This window comes from Mytilinidion resinicola (genome assembly GCF_010093595.1).
Source record: "Mytilinidion resinicola strain CBS 304.34 unplaced genomic scaffold BDZ99scaffold_9, whole genome shotgun sequence".
Classification (NCBI taxonomy): Eukaryota; Fungi; Ascomycota; class Dothideomycetes; order Mytilinidiales; family Mytilinidiaceae; genus Mytilinidion; species Mytilinidion resinicola.
In genome coordinates this window covers 1,919,784-1,939,712 of record NW_022985445.1, presented here as the reverse complement: position 1 = coordinate 1,939,712, position 19,929 = coordinate 1,919,784, and the positions used below count along the sequence as shown (strand labels likewise).

At 53.0% G+C, this 19,929-nt stretch overlaps 6 protein-coding genes across 6 annotated transcripts; 3 read left to right on the top strand and 3 right to left on the bottom strand.

Moving 5' to 3' along the window:
• Nucleotides 1-1,587: 1,587 nt before the first annotated feature.
• BDZ99DRAFT_508941 (MFS multidrug transporter-like protein) lies at nt 1,588-4,288 on the bottom strand. The gene is made up of 9 exons (XM_033724365.1): nt 4,075-4,288; nt 3,940-4,007; nt 3,819-3,888; nt 3,572-3,760; nt 3,515-3,520; nt 3,161-3,256; nt 2,659-3,108; nt 2,221-2,608; nt 1,588-2,163 (listed from the first exon to the last, which is right to left on the bottom strand). The coding sequence occupies exons 1-9, from the start codon at nt 4,253-4,255 to the stop codon at nt 1,812-1,814; spliced, it is 1,800 nt and encodes a 599-aa protein (XP_033577525.1). The 5' UTR covers nt 4,256-4,288; the 3' UTR covers nt 1,588-1,811.
• A 532-nt stretch (nt 4,289-4,820) lies between these two features.
• Nucleotides 4,821-5,193, bottom strand: BDZ99DRAFT_476708 (uncharacterized protein; the record flags this gene model as incomplete). The annotated part of the gene is made up of 2 exons (XM_033722075.1): nt 4,821-5,026; nt 5,076-5,193. 2 exons carry the CDS (start codon nt 5,191-5,193, stop codon nt 4,821-4,823), a joined length of 324 nt encoding a protein of 107 aa, XP_033577524.1.
• Nucleotides 5,194-6,901: 1,708 nt separating this feature from the next.
• BDZ99DRAFT_498670 (amidophosphoribosyltransferase) lies at nt 6,902-9,596 on the bottom strand. Its single transcript, XM_033723593.1, has 5 exons — nt 9,453-9,596; nt 9,045-9,265; nt 8,898-8,988; nt 8,468-8,848; nt 6,902-8,420 (listed from the first exon to the last, which is right to left on the bottom strand). Exons 2-5 carry the CDS (start codon nt 9,111-9,113, stop codon nt 7,147-7,149), a joined length of 1,815 nt encoding a protein of 604 aa, XP_033577523.1. The 5' UTR covers nt 9,114-9,265; nt 9,453-9,596; the 3' UTR covers nt 6,902-7,146.
• A 1,359-nt stretch (nt 9,597-10,955) lies between these two features.
• BDZ99DRAFT_443436 (S-adenosyl-L-methionine-dependent methyltransferase) lies at nt 10,956-12,701 on the top strand (the record flags this gene model as incomplete). The annotated part of the gene is made up of 2 exons (XM_033717848.1): nt 10,956-11,042; nt 11,123-12,701. The coding sequence occupies exon 2, from the start codon at nt 11,217-11,219 to the stop codon at nt 12,699-12,701; it is 1,485 nt and encodes a 494-aa protein (XP_033577522.1). The 5' UTR covers nt 10,956-11,042; nt 11,123-11,216.
• A 3,094-nt stretch (nt 12,702-15,795) lies between these two features.
• On the top strand, nt 15,796-16,329 carry BDZ99DRAFT_520618 (uncharacterized protein; the record flags this gene model as incomplete). Its single annotated transcript, XM_033725546.1, has 1 exon — nt 15,796-16,329. The coding sequence occupies one exon, from the start codon at nt 15,796-15,798 to the stop codon at nt 16,327-16,329; it is 534 nt and encodes a 177-aa protein (XP_033577521.1).
• A 200-nt stretch (nt 16,330-16,529) lies between these two features.
• On the top strand, nt 16,530-19,735 carry BDZ99DRAFT_571117 (metalloreductase-like protein transmembrane component). The gene is made up of 2 exons (XM_033728061.1): nt 16,530-17,835; nt 17,884-19,735. Exons 1-2 carry the CDS (start codon nt 16,902-16,904, stop codon nt 19,470-19,472), a joined length of 2,523 nt encoding a protein of 840 aa, XP_033577520.1. The 5' UTR covers nt 16,530-16,901; the 3' UTR covers nt 19,473-19,735.
• Nucleotides 19,736-19,929: the final 194 nt, after the last annotated feature.

Here is a 19,929-nt window from a genome sequence, read left to right as displayed (position 1 = left end):
AAGAGACACCACACACACACAATCAATCATACTCTGCTGCTTGATATCATTTCCAATCCTGCTTCATCCCGTGCACACCTAAGTGCGACATATTACTATATAACTAACCCTTTCCTTACCGCTTAATATATAATACTTACTATCCTCCTTACTTCTTCTATACTACTACTTACTTAGGCGGCTATAAGCAGCTTATAGGTTCTAGTCTATATATCTAGTATGTATATCTTATAGGCAGTAGTATTAGTAGACAGGTATAAGAACCTTTACTTTTCCTTTTTGCAACCTCTTTTTCTATACTAACAACTTCTTCCTACTTTTTTCAGGCCTTGGACGGCCTTTTCCTTTGTTTTGCAAGCGACATTCACCTGTAGTCACGAGACGTCACGAGGTCACGTGACTGTCAGGAGTGCGCACTAGCAGCTAGCGCCAAACGCGCCAGGAACCTACTTCTGGCGGCTGCGCCCTTAACCTTTCTTCTCTCTTTATATCACAACTTCTATAGCATAGCAATGCAACCCTTTCTAATTGCTGTTTGCCTATCGAGTCCTCACATAAATAGAGTAAATAGACTATTATTTATATAGCCTTTCTAATTTATATAAGTAAGTAAATCTAATTAGTAGAATAAAGTTATTACCAGCTAGAGCTAGGCTAAATATAGGGGGCGTAGTAGGAAGAGAAAAGGGGGGTAATGCGGAGAGAAAGTAGGGGTGGTAATTAAGTTCGTCCTACTATTTCCCTTTAAGAGAGCCTTTTCCGCACCACCATTCGGTCTGGAAATACGTGCTTTTGCAACACCTAGGAACTCCGACAGCACCATGACTCTCTCTTCCGGGGTTTAATTGACACACGGGCAACAGACATGAGGCCATAGCGCGCCACGTTTGCTTCCCACGTCTCCACTTGAAAGCAAGGAGTACGAGAAGGCGGAAGGTTTTATATACCCCAAGAACCCGAGTATCACACTTGAATCACGGGACTTCCCCTCTCCTATCCCTCGCAACCCATCCTCCCAACATATCTCCCTCGCCCCTCGAGCATGCCCGCCCACATCACATGACCCTCACACCTCCGCCTGCCCCTCCTAGCCCTGCTCCTCTTTCCATCAAGTATAAAACCGCCGCCGCCCCTCCCCAGAACCTCCAGTGCGTATTTGAAGTACGAGGCGGGCAGTGGGCGCTGCAACATGGTCAAACACGGAGGCCTATGGGAGCAAATCGAAGAAGCGGCCTTTCGATGGAGCTGCGGGGCGGGGCATTACTAACATCATCAGCAGCGTGGATACATGGAGGTTGGAGGCGGGGAGCGCTGCAACATGGTGCAGAACGGAGCGCTATGGGAGCAAATCAGAGCGAGAGCCTGCCCAATGGAGCGGGCGGAGTGGGGTATCAACAACTACGACGGTAGGATGCACACATGGAGTTGGAGATTGGTACCTGTATTGAGGTGATGAGCAGCATCAGCGAGAGAGGGTGAAGGGGTGCCGGAGAGTTATGGGTGTGATCACTGTTGTGTTTAGTCGATGCTAATTAGCAGTTCAACTCAGATCCTGCAGAACCTTCAAGCACACGCAAAGTAAATTATGGCTCAAGCTTCGGTCTTGTTCTTCGTCAAATTCGTACTTCATATGTATATGCATAAACCGAAGTCATCAACTCTCATCGTACACGTACCGCATCCGCATTGGTATCATCCTTCCATCCGTCGAGATGACTGGACACCTTTACCTCCCCTCCGTATCCCGCGTGCAGTATCTCCCTCTTCTTGCTCAAACTCAAGAAGTTTGTACAGGCCCAACTCGCATACCTTCACATAATCACAGCAATGTGGTCATCCATGTACTTACTGATATCGCCCAGGAAGCACGCCGCAATGATGCTCACGCCCCCAAACGCAATGCTCGAATAATACACCCATTTGTATGCCTCCGCAAACGCCATCTGGCCCGCCTTAACCACCGCTTCGTACGCGAGGTCGCTCTCCAAGCCTGGGATAGTTCGGAGGTCTTCGATCAAGCTGGCGCCGGTGAGTTTAATGGCTGCCCCAATGAGTTGCGGGTCTGTGATGTTGAGTTTGGTGACCATGACGCCCCCGATGTAGTAGGTGGCGGCTGGGACGAACTTGTTGATGAAGACATTGTAGTAGGCGCAGTAGCCGATTCTGAGGCGCTGTTAGCTGATCGCTTTAAGGTTTTGAGAGCGGATAGAGGGTGCTTACGAGCCGCCGATGACGCGAATAGAGAGGGTCAAAGCTGCGACGGTGGCGATGAGGTCGTCGGGGCAGATGATGGTCGTCATGATAGAGGCAGGCACTACGATGCCGCCGATTCCCAAGGAAGCTACAATGAGGATACCCCATAGGCGGTAGAGGTTGTCAGCGGTGCCTACGGCGATGGCGCCGCAGCCGGCAGTCATCAAGACACTTGAGATGATCATGAGGGTCTTATTGTGGCCGCGGAAGGTCGAAAGGAGCCAGAGGACGACGAAAGCGCCTGTTAGGATACCAAAGCCGACTGGAAGACCGCGGATGCCCACTCCAACGGGGTCATGTCCGTAGACGTTGAAGGCTTGTGTGGGCCAGAACATGAGGATACTAAAGAAGTTGGCTGTGCTGCGTTAGCAAGATATCGGAGATATTGGAAGCGAGAATACATACCGCCTGAGATGAAGGTAATGATCAGGGTCATGATCAAGATTCTTGGAGCTTGATTCAGACGACGGGGAAACATGGGGAACTTGGCGAAGAACATTTCCCAGACGAGGAAAGCGACGATCAGGAGGAAACCAAGGATGAGAGGAGCGAGGACGTGGGCTGTGTGCCACTTATACTGGTAGCCTCCCCATTGCATGCCCATCATAAACAGAAGCATTCCGCTAATGCTTAGGAAGCCTCCGACGTAATCGATTTGATGGAGAATCTCACGACGCGAAAGACCCTGGCTGTTCACTCGAGGTGGTGGGAAATAAAAAATTGCGGTAAGAACGAAACCAATGAAGGCCCAGAGACCTGCAAGAAGGCCAAGATAGCGCCATGTGGAGTAGTGAGAAATGAGCTGGGCCCAGAGCACCGAGGGACAGAACGGGATGATGGTGAAGACAAGAATTGCTTTCAAGAGATCAGTAGAATCAGAGAGATGATAGACGATGCAGACGCTTACCGACATATTTTCCACGTTTTGCTGTCGGCGCAAGCTCCGATGTAGCAGCGAGAGCAGTCAATTCGTTAATACCGGCGCCGATTCCAGCAAAGGTCACTTAAGGTGGAAATACACATGTTAGCGGGTTTTCGTAAAGAAGGGAGGTTGAAGACAGATACTAGGTCCTCTGGTGTTGGTTGTCCTTGAGTGCCACTTAAACCATGTTTGAGACACCATTACCAACTTTAAAGCGACAAAAATGAGTGCTTAAACGTGACCTAAGTGGGCGTTAAAACGCGACTTGAGCCGTGTCTCAACACAGTTCCAGGAACAATGACACCAGAGGACCCTGGTATGTAATAGGACCTTACGTACTGCCGCCTGGGTGGTGTAAGTAAGAGGATAGGTCTGGGGAAAACATTCAAAGCTCACAAATGAAAATGTTCATAGAGTGTGCAGTGGAAGTTATAATCATTCCCAACATAATAAAGGAAGCTCCAAGCAAGGCAACATATCGGCGGCCGAGGAGATCAGAGAGTGACCCTACGAATGGGCACACAGCGGCGAGTGAGAGAAGGTTGGCCAGGACAAACCAAATCCAGCGGTCTGCGCCTCCAATGTCTGTAGCCTCGGGTTAGAAAAGAACATGTATGACTCGAATACAGCGATCGTAACATACCCCGGTAGATGTAGGGTGGGACACCACCAAACAGATACACTGGAATCTGTGAAGCAGTCCAGAGAAAGGCCTACATCATTGATCAGTCTGTGACCCGTTAGAGAAGTAAGAGTTTGCATACCATGGCCACCAGCGCCATGAGACGTTTTGTTGTCATTGGACCTTCATGATCATGGTCCAGTCCATCGCCTGTGTCAGCAGTCAGTTTCTCATCTACCAGGAATATAGTCAGTCAGGAGTGTAAGTTTGTACATACCGTAAGTTCGCAAGCCGTTCTTTTCGTAGTAGTTGTTGTGCCCAGGAACGCGGTCATGCGTGGGGACTGGATTGAGATTGGTGTCGACTACCTCCAGGTTGTTTGTGCCGCGCTTCTCAATGTCGACGTGAGTATCGAGAGAAGCATCTGAGCTGTGCGAGGCAACGTTCGGAGGCGACATAGTCGGTCAATAGCTTTTCGAGGGCGACACGGGAGGTTGGCAGGAGTGAATGAAGGAGTGAAGGCGGAGAGCGTGAAAACAACAGAAAACGCACGGTGACGGCTGCTGTTATAGGTTTGCCCTTGTCGTATCAACACTCACCAAGGCTCGGCCACGCGACTACAATTATTCCAAAAACCCAGCGACCGGTGCAGGATCTCCGTGTTACTGGCTACTGGGCACGGGCAAAGGTCCAACATCTCTCCCATCCAGGCGGGCCAAGGAGCCACCACAGCGGGCACCTGCACCCCAACAACGCTTCCCGTGCTCTTCGGAGTGCGCGACCTGTCCCCATGCACCTCTGATAGGTGCATGTCCCTAGACGCTCCGTGGCGTTTCTTTGTCTCCAACACCACGAGGAGAGCAAGACAGAAAAGTGGAAAGATACCGAGGCTTTTTCCCCTCCGCCACCCTCTCCAGAAGACTTCCCCGCAGAAGCAGACTGTGGGGGACGTTGAGGCGCATCAACTAGCGGAGCATGGACAATCCGGGGTAGCGTACGGCCTTTCCGCCCCTAGTGCACAACTTACTGCACATCACCAGCGATAGTTGGTGCAAATCTCAACCTGCCTCGGTAGTTCTCCGAATCTTTCGACTGCCCAGGACTTTCCATCTCACGACCATGGTCTGAGACTGTGAGGTGTGGCCCTGGAGGTTTTCTCGCCTGCGCCTCCTCGTGTCTGGATCTCATTCCTGCAGGACGACATCCCTTCTCCCGAAGCCCGATGCTTCCTAATTCTCTTTAGCAATTAGATCCTAGCCGGTGGTAGACATGTCCTACTCGTGCAGAGGGGCAGGACTGGGTATCGCAGCGGGGTCTGGCCGGCATCGAGAGTAGCATCAAGAGCCGATTGGATTGCCCTCCCCACATGCCGCTGTCCGTCGTGGGCACCGGCCATGGCCCAAGGATCGTTCGTCTTCGTCAGCAGCCATGGTTCACGCTCCCAAGTGTCGGGAATCGAGTTTCAGAGCATCACCATACCAGGAGTAGGAGTGCACACAAAGTGTTTGCTAACGCTTAGCGCCCTGTCAGCACTCAATCGTATCCTGGCGCTGGCAAGCATGGATCGCGCTGAGCCGCGCTCACCGTGGCCGTGACCTCGTCAGCCTAGCTCATCTACGTAATCGTCTTCGTCTCGGCGGCCTCAAAACCAACTTCAACCTCTTCATCACTTCCACGACAAGCCGAGGCAACTTCCATATTTTATACATAGGATAGTGGCTGAAGTGTCCAAGGCATCTAGAATCCATGCAGGTACCGCATTATGTCGTTCGGTAGTTACAATCGTCCCGCTGTACAACTTCCGAGGCAACACCCGTCTGGAGCATCGAGACACGAGGGCTTATGGCTACGCGGAACTCGGGCCCAATGGCTAGATTAAGGGTTAAATCCCGCTCGTCACACTGCGCCTTGTCAGATGGGCCGAGATCATTCAGGTCTGGCCATTTGCATATATCACAACGCATGCGAGGGCTCTTCAAACCTCAACCTCCAAACCGACTCCGCCCAATCATAGTAATGAGAGAACCATGCTTCAATGTATTTCAGATATCTGTGTTCAATGGTAAATGCGTGAGAAGCGCGGGGACTGTAAGTATAGCCAGGTTTGTATTTCATACGTATCTGAGGGATTTTCAAATTTGAAGCTGCCCCCCGAGCTCACCCGGGGGCACTTTGATGAGAATCCATGCTTCAATGCAACTTCCAAGGTCTTTTTTCGATGGGTCTTTTGGTGGTGCGATTTGAACATCTTCCCCAGTGACTCTCCATCTTCTCATCCCCTAGAATCACCTTCTCTCATGAGGCCCTCGGGCGCAGCTAGCCGACCTAACCTTATGTGCTCCAAAAACTCTTGATGCTGTACTCCTTATCCACTTCTTCTAGGCAGAATGTGGCCACTTGTACTCAATGATGAAGCGCGGTGTGCTCATCACGAGTTACATCTCATTTTGTTATTTCTCAATCCGGCACAAACTCATGCAATAAAGCACCTCAAGCAGGAGAACAGAACCGACCCTCATCCTCCACCCTTCCTTCGAACACCCCACCCGCTCATCTCAACACAAACCCAAACGAACCCTCCCTCCCAAACGCTCACCCCAACTCCATCACAGATCCCTCGCCCCTACAAATATAAGCGCTTGCGCCTCTCCACACTCTTCCCTCCCTCTCCGCCCTCAAAACCAACCGCATACTACCCTCACCGCCTCCTCTCTCTCTTCCTCCTCCCCCCACTTCGCCTTACGCAACTCCTTCCACTTCCTCACCTTCCATGGACCTCTAAGTGGCCCACCAACCGACGAGGTGCCGTATTGAGTCATTCGCAAGCACGGAGGGCTGGCTGTACCCACTTAACGTGGCACTAATCGTAGTTGCTCTTGGTAGAATTTGTAACTAGCACCACTCCTTGCGACTACTCACGATGCATGAACCCTTGTGCCAGCACTTCCAAAATCGCAATGTTCAGGCGAGCATTTTGGAGACCTACATAGGGCACTGGAGGACTCTCCGGCAGTAGCCAATCTGGCAATGCAAACGCGAAATTCCAGACACTGTGAATCAGACCACCACATCCAACGTAGACAAGTTCAATAACATTAGGACATCGCGAATTGAAACGCATGCAAAACTTTCATTATCTCGCTATGTAAGGATCGCGCGCACAACAGCCACCCACCGCTTTTGATGTTAATCGACGAGATATGTACTTCTAGCGCAGCAGTCGTCACGAGGAAACAGCAGGCCACTCTAGTCCGAAGAACTCCCAAATGCCCACAAAGTACCCACCAATTGCAAAAATACACTCCATCCCACCCTCTCCGCTACCTTCTCGCGAAGCCGCCCCCCCATCTCAATGCCCATCAAAGTCATTGAAGTTATGAAGACTAATATCCTGACTCGTCTTCACCCGCACCTGATCCTCACTATTCACCCGACTCCTAGTCTCATAATCCCCCGGCCGACTCGCCGCCCCATTCGCGCTGCCAACCGCACTCCCGTTGCCATTCGACTGTCCAACATTCGTGGGCCAGTCCTCGGGATCGCCCCCATCAGCTGGGATGACGTTCCCGTGGCGGTCCACCTCCACGCCTTTCGCCGCCATGCGGACCTCCGTCTCGCCCGCGACGCCCTGCACGACGGCCTCGCGCGCGCTCTCCATGACCTTGAGTTTGCGGCTCTCGCCGCGGATGCGCTCGAGGTGTTCGAAGTAGGACGCGTCGACGGGCGTGACGTACTTGCCGCAGAAGACGCCGACCTCGAATTTCTGGGTCTTCGGGTCGCGGGGCGAGAGGGCGGCGCAGGCGGCTTCGAGATCGGGCAGGGTTTGGTACACGACGTCGTCGGCGCCGATGATTTGGGCGATCGCCTGGGAGTCGCGGTGGTGAGCGATAAGTTCTGAGCTTGAGGCGAGGTCGATGCCGTAGATGTGGGCGTTGGTGATCGGAGGTGCGCAGGAGGAGAAGTAGACTTTCTTTGCGCCGGCCTCGCGGGCCATGAGGACGATTTCGCGGGAGGTGGTGCCGCGGACGATGCTGTCGTCGACGAGGAGGACGTTTTTGCCTTCGAATTTCTTGCGCATGGCGTTGAGCTTAGCGCGGACGCCCTTCTGGCGAAGCTTCTGCGAGGGCATTATGAAGGTACGGAATATGTAGCGGTTCTTCACGAAACCTTGGCAGTACTCGATGCCGAGTCTTTCAGCGACGCAAAGCGCGGAGGTGATGCTCGTTTCGGGAATGGGCATCACAACGTCGATGCTAGAGAGGATCTCAGGGCCCAGTTGCTTCTTGATAGTCTCGGCGAGTTTGAATCCCATGTTCCGGCGGGACTCGTCCACGTCGATACCGTCAATGATGGTGTCCGGGCGGGCGAAGTAGACATATTCGAAGATATCCGGAGTATATCCTAGCTGCGGGTGGACCTGGCGAAAAACGGGTGGCTTGCCCTTCTCAATGATGACGGCCTCACCAGGCTTGATGTCCTGGAAATCCTTGTAGCCGCACTGTACGAGGGCAACAGATTCGCTGGCCATCATGTAGTCCATTCCTGATCCGCCTTCCGAGGGCTTCGAGCCGAGCACAATGGGACGGATCCCGTGGGGATCCCGAAACCCAATGAGTCCGTAACCTTCCAAAAATCAGCTAGGACAACATATCATCCCAAGTCTCGCGTACCTGCAAGCATAGCAGTGCATGCCCATCCTCCTACGCAACGTTTGTACATCCTTTCCAATGCCGCAAAGCAGTCATTGGCGTTCACACGAGCCTTGCCGGTCTCGTTCAACTCGTTGGCAAATATGTTGAGCATCAACTCAGAGTCGCTTTCCGTGTTTATGTGACGATGTGCGTCCTGGTCGAGGAACTCGCGCAGCTCGGGTGCGTTTATGAGATTGCCGTTGTGAGTGAGACAGATTCCATACGGACTGTTCACGTAGAAAGGCTGTGCTTCGGAGTTTGCGCTGGAGCCGGCAGTAGGGTAACGCAAATGGCCAAGGCCCATGAAGCCGGGTAAATCTGCCACGCGGGAGCCATCGTGGAAAACCTTTGAGGCCATTCCTACGAGGAATTAGATTATAAGCAAAACCCCAGTCAAAAGCCGACGTACCATTTCCCTTGCACTGGAAGAAGCGACCACCCGTGGCGCACGTAGCTATACCGCAGGCATCCTGGCCTCTGTGTTGAAGAAGGTAAAGGGCCTGTAATCCAAGAAAATTAGCACCCTCTCGCAGCTTTCCATGCTCATTGGTCCTACATCGTGGATCTCGACGGCAGCGGACGTCGATGTGGTATCACCCAGAATAACCCCAATTATCCCACACATGACTGTTGTAGGTCGAAGGTTTTTGGATGGAAGTTTGTAAGTGAGAGACCAAAGTCGGAAAATCCACGCTCAAGCCCGGTAAGATACGCGGGTCCACAAGTTCCAGTGGCTGTGATGGAAGGTGAAATATGTGGAAGGAGTCTCCAGACGATCTAGTTACATAGATATCAGCGCTGTGATCTCGTAATTGAGGAGGTACCAAGAGGAGCCAAAGGTCGATTTCAGAAAAGTGCTTTCCATGCCATTTCCCGAAGGATAACTCAGTCTAACATCTTAAAAATACACAAGTTCATCATCATGAAGGGAGAGGAAAGAGAATAGCAGCGCCAATGCACTCACATCGAGGTCCTGAGCGGATGGCGGATCAAGGGAGGTTGGGGTGAGGGAAGCGGCGCAGCCGTCTAAGAGCGCATGTCCACGACGAATTGCAGAATATGTCGAGGATTGGAAGGCGATGTCGCGTGCTCTGGGGCTTGAGGCCCAATTTTTCATGGAAGTAGAGCATGGTGTTAAAAAATCGAGTAGTGGGGGGCGACGGGATATTTGATCCAGGTGGAGGTCCAATTTTTTCCACGGTTCGCCGCTATCGGTCAGCGGGTAGCTGTAAATCGGCCGCTCTTGGCATCGCCCATGCATCACTGTCCCAACATCGCAGATGAAGTAGCGTGCTTTGTAGATGCTAGCATTATGTAAAGGTAAATGGCTACTGAGACAACCTCTGATGGACTTCGAGAGCACTTTAGCGGGGTTGGATAATTAAAGCTGGGAACATTATACACACCAAGCGATGTCAGTTTACAGGCTCCCGGTTTCTGTCGGGTATTCTGTCCATCCTATTACGGCTCTCGGATGGGACTGCACTCCATTCCTCTTCCAACCACACTAGAACTCTAGTTGTTCGCAGAGGAGCGATGCCATCAATTGCATATACGATTCTACCGGCACACCAGCTATGTCGACATCGATACACATTCTACTTACATCCTTCCATGGATGTCTTCCTGCCCAGGTGAAGTCTTCCCTGCAGCCAATCAGACGTTTGTGTAACCCCAGCCAGTTCCCGAGGCGCACCAACTTCTTCCAACGTCTGCAACATCATCATCCGCCATATTGTCACTCCTCCCAATCTCCCTTGTGTCTTCACGTCTCTTTCATCTTCAATTTATCTGCCATGACTGGTCTTTGCAGCAAAGTGCCGGGTTCGCTTGGCCCTTGCTATAAATCTCATCAATCGTTGCACATACACCCGCATCCAGCAGCCTTGCCGGCGAGTGGAATAAACATTATGAAGGACGATCCTCACTCGTGCCTCTTTCTTTTTGAGACATCGTATACCATATCATAGCACGTTAGACCCCAATAGAACGTATCGTCCAGAGGACACGCTTCTATCTCGCAGGTACTGGGCGGCTGATGTTCCCCAAAGAACATCTTTCCTCGCTCATTAGGGCAATCGGCAAGATGGAAAGGTCCATGTTGCATATGATGCGCGTCTTGCCCCGGCGACCTGCATGTTGCCTAGTCTTCTGCATCTCTCACCCGTAGGTTTGTCCTGGCGGCAACCTACCTCTTCGGTGACTACTCCTTCATCTGAGCTGTCACCTCTGTACTCTCTCGGCTACTTCTTCGCTCCCCTAAGACTTCTGCAGCGCGTACTGGTGTTTGAGGCATCTATGCCTATCCCGCTACGCCTCGCTTCGCTCTCTTCTTCCGTCTCCATCGCGACCTCTCTACCTCACTCGCTTCACTCTCTTCACTCCACTTTTCAGCCTCATCCTCAACATCAACCTCTCATCGTGAACAACAACGCAAGATCTCGTCAACCCCACTAGGTCTAACCGTCCCGAAGGCGCCTCTCAAATACCTGAGGGACGCGGCCTGCCGGCTAAGCCTACGACTGCCTGCTCAGCTCTGCCGTCCGAATTCTACGTAAGTGAAGCCGTAACCTATCTACATCTACCTTTTGGCCAGCACCACCTCTCCTAGCTACCTTGACTAACTTTAGAAAGGCGGAGGCAGTTCTCTTCGACATCGCCCACACGCGAAAGGACGTTGTGCCGCAAAAACAGTAAACACACTTCTAAGACCGCTCGGAAATCAAAAATGGTGCGCTACCGCGAGATGATCGACATCTCCGACGACGAGGATGAGGATATGCCCAAGATCTTAGATGATTATTCTGGATATGGGCGTTCTGGACGTGAGGACGATGATACTGGATGGGACACCGAAGATGAAGACCTGCAGGCAGCAATCAAGCAGAGCCTTCTTGATGCAAAGAAGCAGACCCGCACTACCCCTACCCGAAACGCGCCGATTCGACTGCCATTCCAAGAAGATGCCTACGCAAAAACTCAGGATGGGCTCATTGTCCGACACGGAGATTCAGTTGAGCTCGAGCGGGGGGAGGATGAAATGCAAGGCCTACAGAGCGGTGACTTCCTGAGGGTTCGACACATTATTCGCAACCTTGAGACGGACGAAGTCGTCCTCCGTGGTCTAAGATTCCGTCGCGCAAAGTACATGGGCCGAACGTACGAAAAAAAGCTCAACGAGCTAGTTCTGATTCTTCGCATCGACGAAAATGATGGTAGACCAGCCTTTGAACAGGCCATGGAAGACATCAAACTTGAAGATCTTGTTCGAAAGAGGGATTTAGTGATCACCAATGCCGATTATCCCCATGGCAGTTTTCGTCAGACTCAGGTGGTCTGCAAGTCTACCATCAGGCGCGACATAATGCGGCATATACATGATAATGAACGCCTAGTGTGTCGGCATGTTCAGGTTGTCTCTTGGGGTAATGAAGCTCTCAGGAAATCCCGGAAGTCATATGCCGGGGAGGAGCGACGCGTGTATCCTCACGAGGCGGACTATGCTTTCGAAGATCGAAGCGCACCAACTGGAGGAGAAGGCAGCGAAGAGAATCCATTTTGCTTGGACGTCGAAGATCCCGAAAAGAAAGCTAACGCAACTCTAACCCCATCTGAACGCGCTAGAAAGAGAGTCTTGTCGTTGAAAATCAATGAACCCCCTGGCACTGTAAAGAGATTGCGTGTCGCCTTCGCACGAAAGAAATTGAGATATAGATTCGCGGATTGCTTTCATGGCGCTGGCGGCGCTTCAAGAGGAGCTCAGATGGCGAACATGGAGATCTACTGTGGATTTGACAACAACAAACTTGCTTGCGAAGCCTACGGTGAAAACTTCCCAGGCTGCTTGTCATTCCAAATGAATGCTGCGGATTTCCCACCCACCGGGTTCAACGTTCTGAAGCCTGAGATTGACCACATGCATTTCTCTCCGCCTTGCCAGGCCTTTTCACCGGCTCACACGCATATGGGACCAAATGACGAGGCCAATATAGATGCCCTATTTACTATCGGCCCCCTCCTGAAGAGGTGCAATCCACGCATTGCGACGTTGGAACAGACTGCAGGCCTCATTACTCACCATGAAGGCTATTTGCAACTCCTGTTCAACCAGTTCGTGAATGCAGGATATAACCTGCGATGGCGTCGCGAGTTCTTGCAGAATTTTGGGGTCCCACAGAGGCGAACGAGGTTAATTCTCATCGCAGCTCGGTAAGCTTTTCTTGGGATTTTTGTTTCTATGTTTGACTCTAATCTATTTCTTCCAGTCGAGATCTTCCGCTTCCACCATTGCCGAGGCGTACGCATGGCGAGGAGGGTACAGGGTTCAAGCCTTTCACAACGATTAGCGATGCATTGTCGCCGCTTAGCTTGGATCCGCCTGTGAATGATAAATACCACCAACCGGGTAGCAAGAAACCACACAACGAACCTCCTTACAGTCCCAACATCTTTTTGAAAGCCACCATCACCACAAGCGGAGGCAAATGCCCGTATCACTATCTCGGCAAGAGACGCTTCACTGTCCGGGAGCTTGCACTGCTTCAGACTCTCCCTCTTTATCACAGTTTTGCTGGAAGTGAAACAGAAGCCAAGCGACAGGTCGGGAACGCCCTACCTTCCCTGTATATGAAGTTGGTTTGCGAAATGATTGTCAATACCCTGACAGCATTTGACAAGGGCAAGATCCGGGCAGGATATTCAATAGTGGTTTCAGACGGAGAAGATGCTCAGGTGCAGGAAATGCCTTCTTACTATCATTCACCACCCACCGCCCGAGGAGACCCCAACCTAGTTGATGATTCCGACGATGGAGTAAAAGCCTATTCGTCCCCGCCATCACCGAGCATTAGGGATCGCAAGCATCGACGGAGCCTTGGCAGTTTGTCTACTGCTCGCCCCCTAAGTCGAATTGGCTCTTCTCTACATCCGAGTAGCGATTCCACGACACCGCGGAATTTTCGGTCAAGCAGACGACTCAGTTTCTCCTCAGTAGCCTCAGGCCAATATTTTGAGCCTATGGATCTAACAGGCGATCCGCCCACTCCTTCAAGTTCTCTGTCCAGCGGATACGAAAGTAGCCTTTCCATTAGCCCACTCAAAGGCCTCAGACATATTAATCTAACCGACGACGAGGCACCAACGCCTCCAAAGTCGCAGTCGAGCAGTTCTACAAGCTCGTCTCCGCTGTCTGAACGTCGTAGCTTTAAAAGCTCGCTGACTGCGCGCACTGCAACCAGACTGCCTAATCGCGCCGCTTTCTCGCCGCGAGCTACTGTTTCCACGTATCGATCGGGCTTGCCTGTACCATCAAACACAAACAGCTACACTATTTCGTCGTCCATCGGCAATTCCATGGGTAGGGCACGTATCGAACTGATAGAAGAGCCTTCGACTTCTTCGAAGTCTCGGTCGCGCCGCCGCGCATCTTCCTCCCAATTTAAGGTTCTCGAAGTCGTAGACTTAACCGAAGACTGAAGGCGACTGTCCACATGCTTGCAAACCGTACTCGCAAATCACACAACACGTTCAAGTTGGTGTATGCCATCTATTGCAGTTTGATGCCTGTTTGGTCGCCATCAGCCGCCTGACGCCATTGGCAATGGTCCTTGCCTTTTCTTTCTTCTACTTCTACTTTCTTTGCCTAGCAACTTTTGGCTACATCTTTATGTCGGTATTCACCCAGAGGACATCCAGCAGGCACTTGCGATGTCTGCGAAGGCTTCGCACCACGAAGACATGACTCTGCTCGCACGGCACTTCTCCTTTCCATTTTCCTATTAGCCTTCACTGCAACACGGATATCTAGCAAGCGTTGACAGCGCCTGCTCGCGTTCGTCGCAGCGGAGATAGCCAGCTTCCTATTTTGCACCACTCCCCTACATTTCCTATCTGCATCTACTGCACCCTTTCCCGGCAGTCACGATACTTATTGAATCTCGGCTGTCCCAAAGTGCTTGGGTACGTCAATGCGTCGTCTGGATATCGCAATCAGTGCGGCTACTTGGAGGACACTTTTCGGTATACCTCATATAGACTTCCGCAATGCGAATAGCATTTGCCTACACAGAATATACATATCAACCCACCTTCATGGTAATGCGTTTGCACTGAGTCTCGTGCATTAAACCCTTATTCTACCTAGTTCACTCCCCACGCACCTACCTTTCCTTGAAACTCTCAAGAACACCCCCGGACCCCAAATTTCCCCAAGCTCGTCCCTATGTATACTGCATACACATGCAAAAAGCAGTGCATGCTGCGGGGTTCGACTCTAACCGCCTTGTCGCAGTGCAACTCATCTAGACTCTTCAGCTCTACGTAGCGATGGATCACGACTCAAGCAGAACTAACGCTCCCTCCCTCAAAACGATATAGTACTCAAAAGCCGAAGCTAGCATTCACCATTCACACTCACGACTCGCACTACTCATTCCCACTACCCATTAACCTCCAAGCCAGACCCACCGCGTTCAGCCATCCAGCGCCTACAACCCTCCCAACCCAACCCAGCGGAGCTATCCAACAGATCCCCAACGCGGCGGGCGCCGGATCGGGTCTCCCAGCGGCTCCGTCAAGCAAGGGAGCCCGCGCGATCCCCGGGTTTCGGTGAGCCCTACCAGGTACAACACCAACCCGCCTAAGCGCCGAGAGATTCGAGAAAGCATATGGCTACCCTGACCTCGATCCCAACCTAAAACGGTTAAGAACCAACATCTTGATCGCGGTGATCGAGGCCCCGCCGCGTGGACCGCTGCGTGGTCGGGCGCGTGCGACCTGGGAAAAGATGAGGGGGGTTTGACGCGCGTGGCTTGGGGTTGTGGGGCTGGCGGGTATGCGGGATGGTTGGAGCTTTCATCATGGGCCGGGCGGGCAAGGGCGTGGAGGTCGGGAGGAGGGCCACGGCGCTTGGAGATGCGGGTCATCAATGTTGGATGGATAGATGAGAAGCAAGAGGGTGTGATGAAGGGGGGCCACGATGGTCTCAAAACCGGCCACGGCGGCTGATGATGGTGATAGGAGCACCTCTCCAGTTTGAAGTCGCGATATCACAGCGGGGAAGACAAGTGTGAATTCATGCGCAGGTTCTCGGACTCAATCCCAGGCCGTCGGTGGGTGGTGGTCGGGTGGTATCTCGCACAGAAACGGACAGTGGAGAATCTGGGCTGCGCCCAAAAAGCTTGACATGTCCTAAGCGCCGGCCATCCCGATGCGGGCAAGCGCAGCTTTCTCCAGGAATCGCGTCGGGGCCGTGATTGGCGGGCTCCCACTTCACCCCCCCAGCAAGTGCTTCTGCTCATGCGGTGAAAATGCTGTCCGCCGCGCAGCTCCCCCTCGAGCAGCGCGCCCTCATTCGACCGGCACTGCGCACCATGCGAGCGCGGGCGGTTTTGATGGAGCCGGCTGCGAGCGCGTGTCGTACCGGCTCACGACGCGATTCGAGGGAGCTTCGTATGCGGGAGGGTCACGATGAGTGCCCGGCAAGGGGCAGCCTGCCGCAGAACGGAGGGCATGCGAACCTCGACGCCGTGCAACCTCGCGACGCGATGACGGTGACCACAACCTCGATGATGTTGCCGGTCCGCTGCTGTGCCGCATGCAAGACGGCGAACGCCTCCCGCGAGCTGGCGGCGATGGGGGGAGCTTGGCCAGGGCACGCCGCGGCCCCTGGGCTCCCTGTCGTCGGTCCGTTCCTCGATAGCGCCATGGGCGAGCCCTGCGAGCCGTCTCGATCCCGTTGGAGGAGCGCGACAGAGAGCTCGTCGCCCGCGTCGAAAGGATTGCTGCTTTCTGCCTGGGGGGGCAAGCGACGTCGCTGGGCGAGGAGCAGTCCCGGCGGATAGGCTGGGCGGGCTGTGATGAGGGTCCCATCACATTATCTTGACCCAATAGTGCCGTCGAGGCCCAGCGGCTGCCCATGGCCGTCCACTGGCTGCGAGCCGGCAGCATCCATGTCTGCATGCGAGCGTCCCCGCGCAGGAACATAAGGGCCCAAGGGTCCCGTACCTACTGTTATCGCTATTTCGTGCTTCCGTTACTTCTCCGCTCTGCTTTTCTTCTCGTACTTTTGTGCCATCTTCTGCGCTCGCTAATTGACGACTATCCCGATCTACTGGAAGCCCCGATTGCACTGGAGTCCACGCTGCTGTCCGACGTGTTGCGAGCTTTTGGTGCTTCATACATACCGGCGCCCCAATCATCGTCCGAGCGCATTCCCACACCGCAACGTCTGACGCAGCCTTTTTGCACAGGCTCTGCTCGCATGTAGAGGACCCGAAGGACTCTTTAAGCGGTCGAGCTCGCGTTGGATTGAAAAGAGACGAGACTTCCAGCTTCTGCCGGCAGAAGCTTACGACGCACCGAAAGAGCTGGATAAGAGCTCCCCAGGAATCGAAAACCACCACACTTCGACACCATGCCAGCCATTGAAGAGATTGTAGCGCGGCGGGCGGGCGAGGCTCTCCACAGCTTCGAGAATGCGGTGTCGATTGCCGAGCGGGAGGCTTCCTTGATTGTTTCAACACTGGCGAAACGCATAAACATCCCCTACAACAGCTCGAGTCCGGCGGGTTTGATAGAAGCAAACACGCGGGATCCATGGAACAAATCGGGGAAATATGCCTTGGGGATGGTGTATTTCTGCTTGATATTACTGGTGGCGTCGGCGCTCCTTCGCTACTACCATCTTTTTACCGACAAGATCAGGACGGTGCTACATCAAGAGGAGTTGAAACAAGTTTCGGAAAACAACTCGCCCACCGACTACGAGCTGGCGAACCTATACACCGCAAAATCCACCAAGTCATTCTTCCCGAGTTCGGGGATCCTACCGCAGCAGCCAAAGCCGAGAAAGGAGCAGTCATCTGTGTCCTCGTTACGACCCGTAAATTACACCATTGCGTTTTTCAGATATATCTTCTATCGGCCAGTTCCCCAGCTCAGGTTACGAAAGGGGTGGTCACCTATCGTATTCCCATCGTTAGCAGTCACTATCATTGTTTCTGCCATGTTGGTGTTCGTCACTCTGTACTGTTTTGTGCCGCAACCTCTGTACTGGCAAAGCATTGCCTATGGGAGCCCTCCATTGGCGATTCGCGCGGGGATGCTTGCGGTTGCTATGATGCCCTGGATCGTGGGACTCTCCATGAAGGCCAACATCATCTCCTTGATCACTGGCATTGGACACGAGCGTCTGAATGTGCTGCATCGATGGGGAGGCTATTTGTGCCTCTTCCTTAGTCTCATCCATACGATTCCATTCTACATCACCCCTGTATGGGATCAAGGTGCCCTGCAATTCTACCAATCGCTCTTCAAAGGCAATGGGAATTTCTACGTCTATGGAACTGGTAGGTTTCTCTCCCGAATATTGCATGGAAAAGTCTAATATTCTCTAGGTGTCGCCTCGCTGGTCCCTCTGATCTTCCTCTGCGTCCACTCCCTCCCGCAGCTCCGGAATTGGATGTACGAGCTTTTCGTCACTCTCCACGTTCCAGTCGCGATTGTCTTCTTGGGAATGCTCTTCTGGCATTGCAGCAATTACCTTACATCCTGGAGTTATCTCTGGGCTACGCTTACAATCTGGTTGACCTCCTACCTGATCCGCCTGTTCTTCCTCAATTGGACCAACCCGTTCAAGTTGGCATGGTTAGTCGGTGACGAGGCTGCCGTTACGATAATGCCCGAGAACGCCATCAAGATTACAGTTCCTACCCAGATGCGGTGGAGGCCAGGCCAATATGTGTATTTGAGAATGCCCGGAATCTCGGTCTTTGAGAACCACCCCTTCACTATCGCTTCTCTATGTAGCGAAGATTTCCCCTCTGAGTATGGTGAAGGCTACCGAGACATGGTCCTCGTCTTCCGCCCCTTCGGAGGCTTCACCAGGAAGGTCCTCCGCAAAGCCATCGAACATGGCCCCTGGCACACCTACCGAGCCTTCCTCGACGGCCCCTATGGAGGCATGCAACGACGTATCGAGGCATTCGACCACGTCGTTCTTATTGCCGGCGGTAGCGGCATCACGGCCATTGTCTCTCAACTGCTCGACCTCATCAAGCGCATGCGCGACGGAAAGGCAGTCACCAAGCACATTCACGTCATCTGGGCACTCAAACGCCCCGAGACCATGGAATGGTTCAAGGAAGAACTCCGCATCTGCCGCGAATACGCACCACCTGACACGGTCCGCTGCGAGTTCTACATCACTGCCGCGAAACGTATGACACAAACGGGGCAGCTCGTCTCAGCTCGCACACCCACTCGTCCAGTCAGTCTCTACTTCCACGACAAGGTCAACGACGCCTTCCAAGACATCGCGAACAAACGCGACTCCCGCTTCTCCACGAAACGCCACTCGGCCCTCATAAGAGACGAGGCCGCTGGCGACGAGGCCCGCGAAAAGGAACTTCGCGCCGAGAACGAGGATGCCATCACCGCCCTCCCACAAGCTCACGTGCGTGTCGCCGGCCCCAAGACCAACCTTCCCTCCACCAATCAACCCTTGACCAACTCCAATGCCATCGCCCTCGCCGCACCTGTCCCGACCCTCCCCCTTCACGCTCGTCGCCGCAATCGTAATCTTAGCGTCGATGTACCCTCTGCCCTCGAAGCCGCTATCCCAGGCGGTCTTGACACCGTCGCACTCAATACCGGAAACCAAGTCTCGCCTGTCAATCCAGCAGGCTTCGACTTTGGCTTCCCAAGCACGCCGACCGAGTTCCAAAAGAACTTGATGCGGTTTGCCTTCCTCCCTGCCGCCGTCAAGAAGAAGGACGGATGGAGCACCGAGTACGGCCGCCCCGACATCCCATACACCCTCAAGCAACTCAGCAAAGACTTCGGGCGTCGAACCTGCGTCTTCGTCTGCGGACCCCCAACCATGCGCATCGACGTCTCAAACACCGTCGCCGAACTCCAGAAAGAGATCTGGAGCGACCCGGATAGAGACGAGCTCTTCTTGCACGCCGAGAACTACGCCGTATAAGCGTGAAGTTCAGCATCTGCCATCTACCACGAACTATCTGCATCACATTTCCAGTTAGATCTTGTCATTTACTGTGCATACGTTCATTAGCGATTTTTGGTCACGTTACTGGTTTATACCCACCTTTCATTGTATCTACATTTTCTTTGAGGTTTGGTTTGTAATTACTAGCGATTTGGGGGCGGGGGAGAATTATGATATCCCATAGGCTGGTACGGGTCCGCCTGGTTTATGAAAGGTGTAGAGCATTTGGCTGCATGGCGGAGTTGAAGAGACAAGAGTCCTTCATTGAATAGAACGCGATGAACATTAAATCAAATTGTGCATTGCATCTGGTGTAATTTTGAATGTATCCCGCTTTAGCGAGATTGAACTGTCATCGCGTTCTCACGTTACCTGGAAAGTGAATGTACTATGGCCAATGGAGGCTGCCCGGCAGAACCTCGGACTACTCGAC

Excerpts from the sequence above, each read along its gene's own strand:
- BDZ99DRAFT_571117 (XM_033728061.1), top strand. The coding sequence starts at position 16,902 with ATGCCAGCCATTGAAGAGATTGTAGCGCGGCGGGCGGGCGAGGCTCTC. Across the intron at positions 17,836-17,883 it reads TTTCTACGTCTATGGAACTG|GTGTCGCCTCGCTGGTCCCT; the intron begins GTAGGTTTCTCT and ends AATATTCTCTAG.
- BDZ99DRAFT_498670 (XM_033723593.1), bottom strand. The coding sequence starts at position 9,113 with ATGTGTGGGATAATTGGGGTTATTCTGGGTGATACCACATCGACGTCC. Across the intron at positions 8,989-9,044 it reads CTGCCGTCGAGATCCACGAT|GCCCTTTACCTTCTTCAACA; the intron begins GTAGGACCAATG and ends CTTGGATTACAG. Across the intron at positions 8,421-8,467 it reads ATGCACTGCTATGCTTGCAG|GTTACGGACTCATTGGGTTT; the intron begins GTACGCGAGACT and ends GATTTTTGGAAG.
- BDZ99DRAFT_508941 (XM_033724365.1), bottom strand. The coding sequence starts at position 4,255 with ATGTCGCCTCCGAACGTTGCCTCGCACAGCTCAGATGCTTCTCTCGAT. Across the intron at positions 3,109-3,160 it reads AAAACGTGGAAAATATGTCG|CAATTCTTGTCTTCACCATC; the intron begins GTAAGCGTCTGC and ends ATCTCTTGAAAG. Across the intron at positions 2,164-2,220 it reads ATTCGCGTCATCGGCGGCTC|AATCGGCTACTGCGCCTACT; the intron begins GTAAGCACCCTC and ends ACAGCGCCTCAG.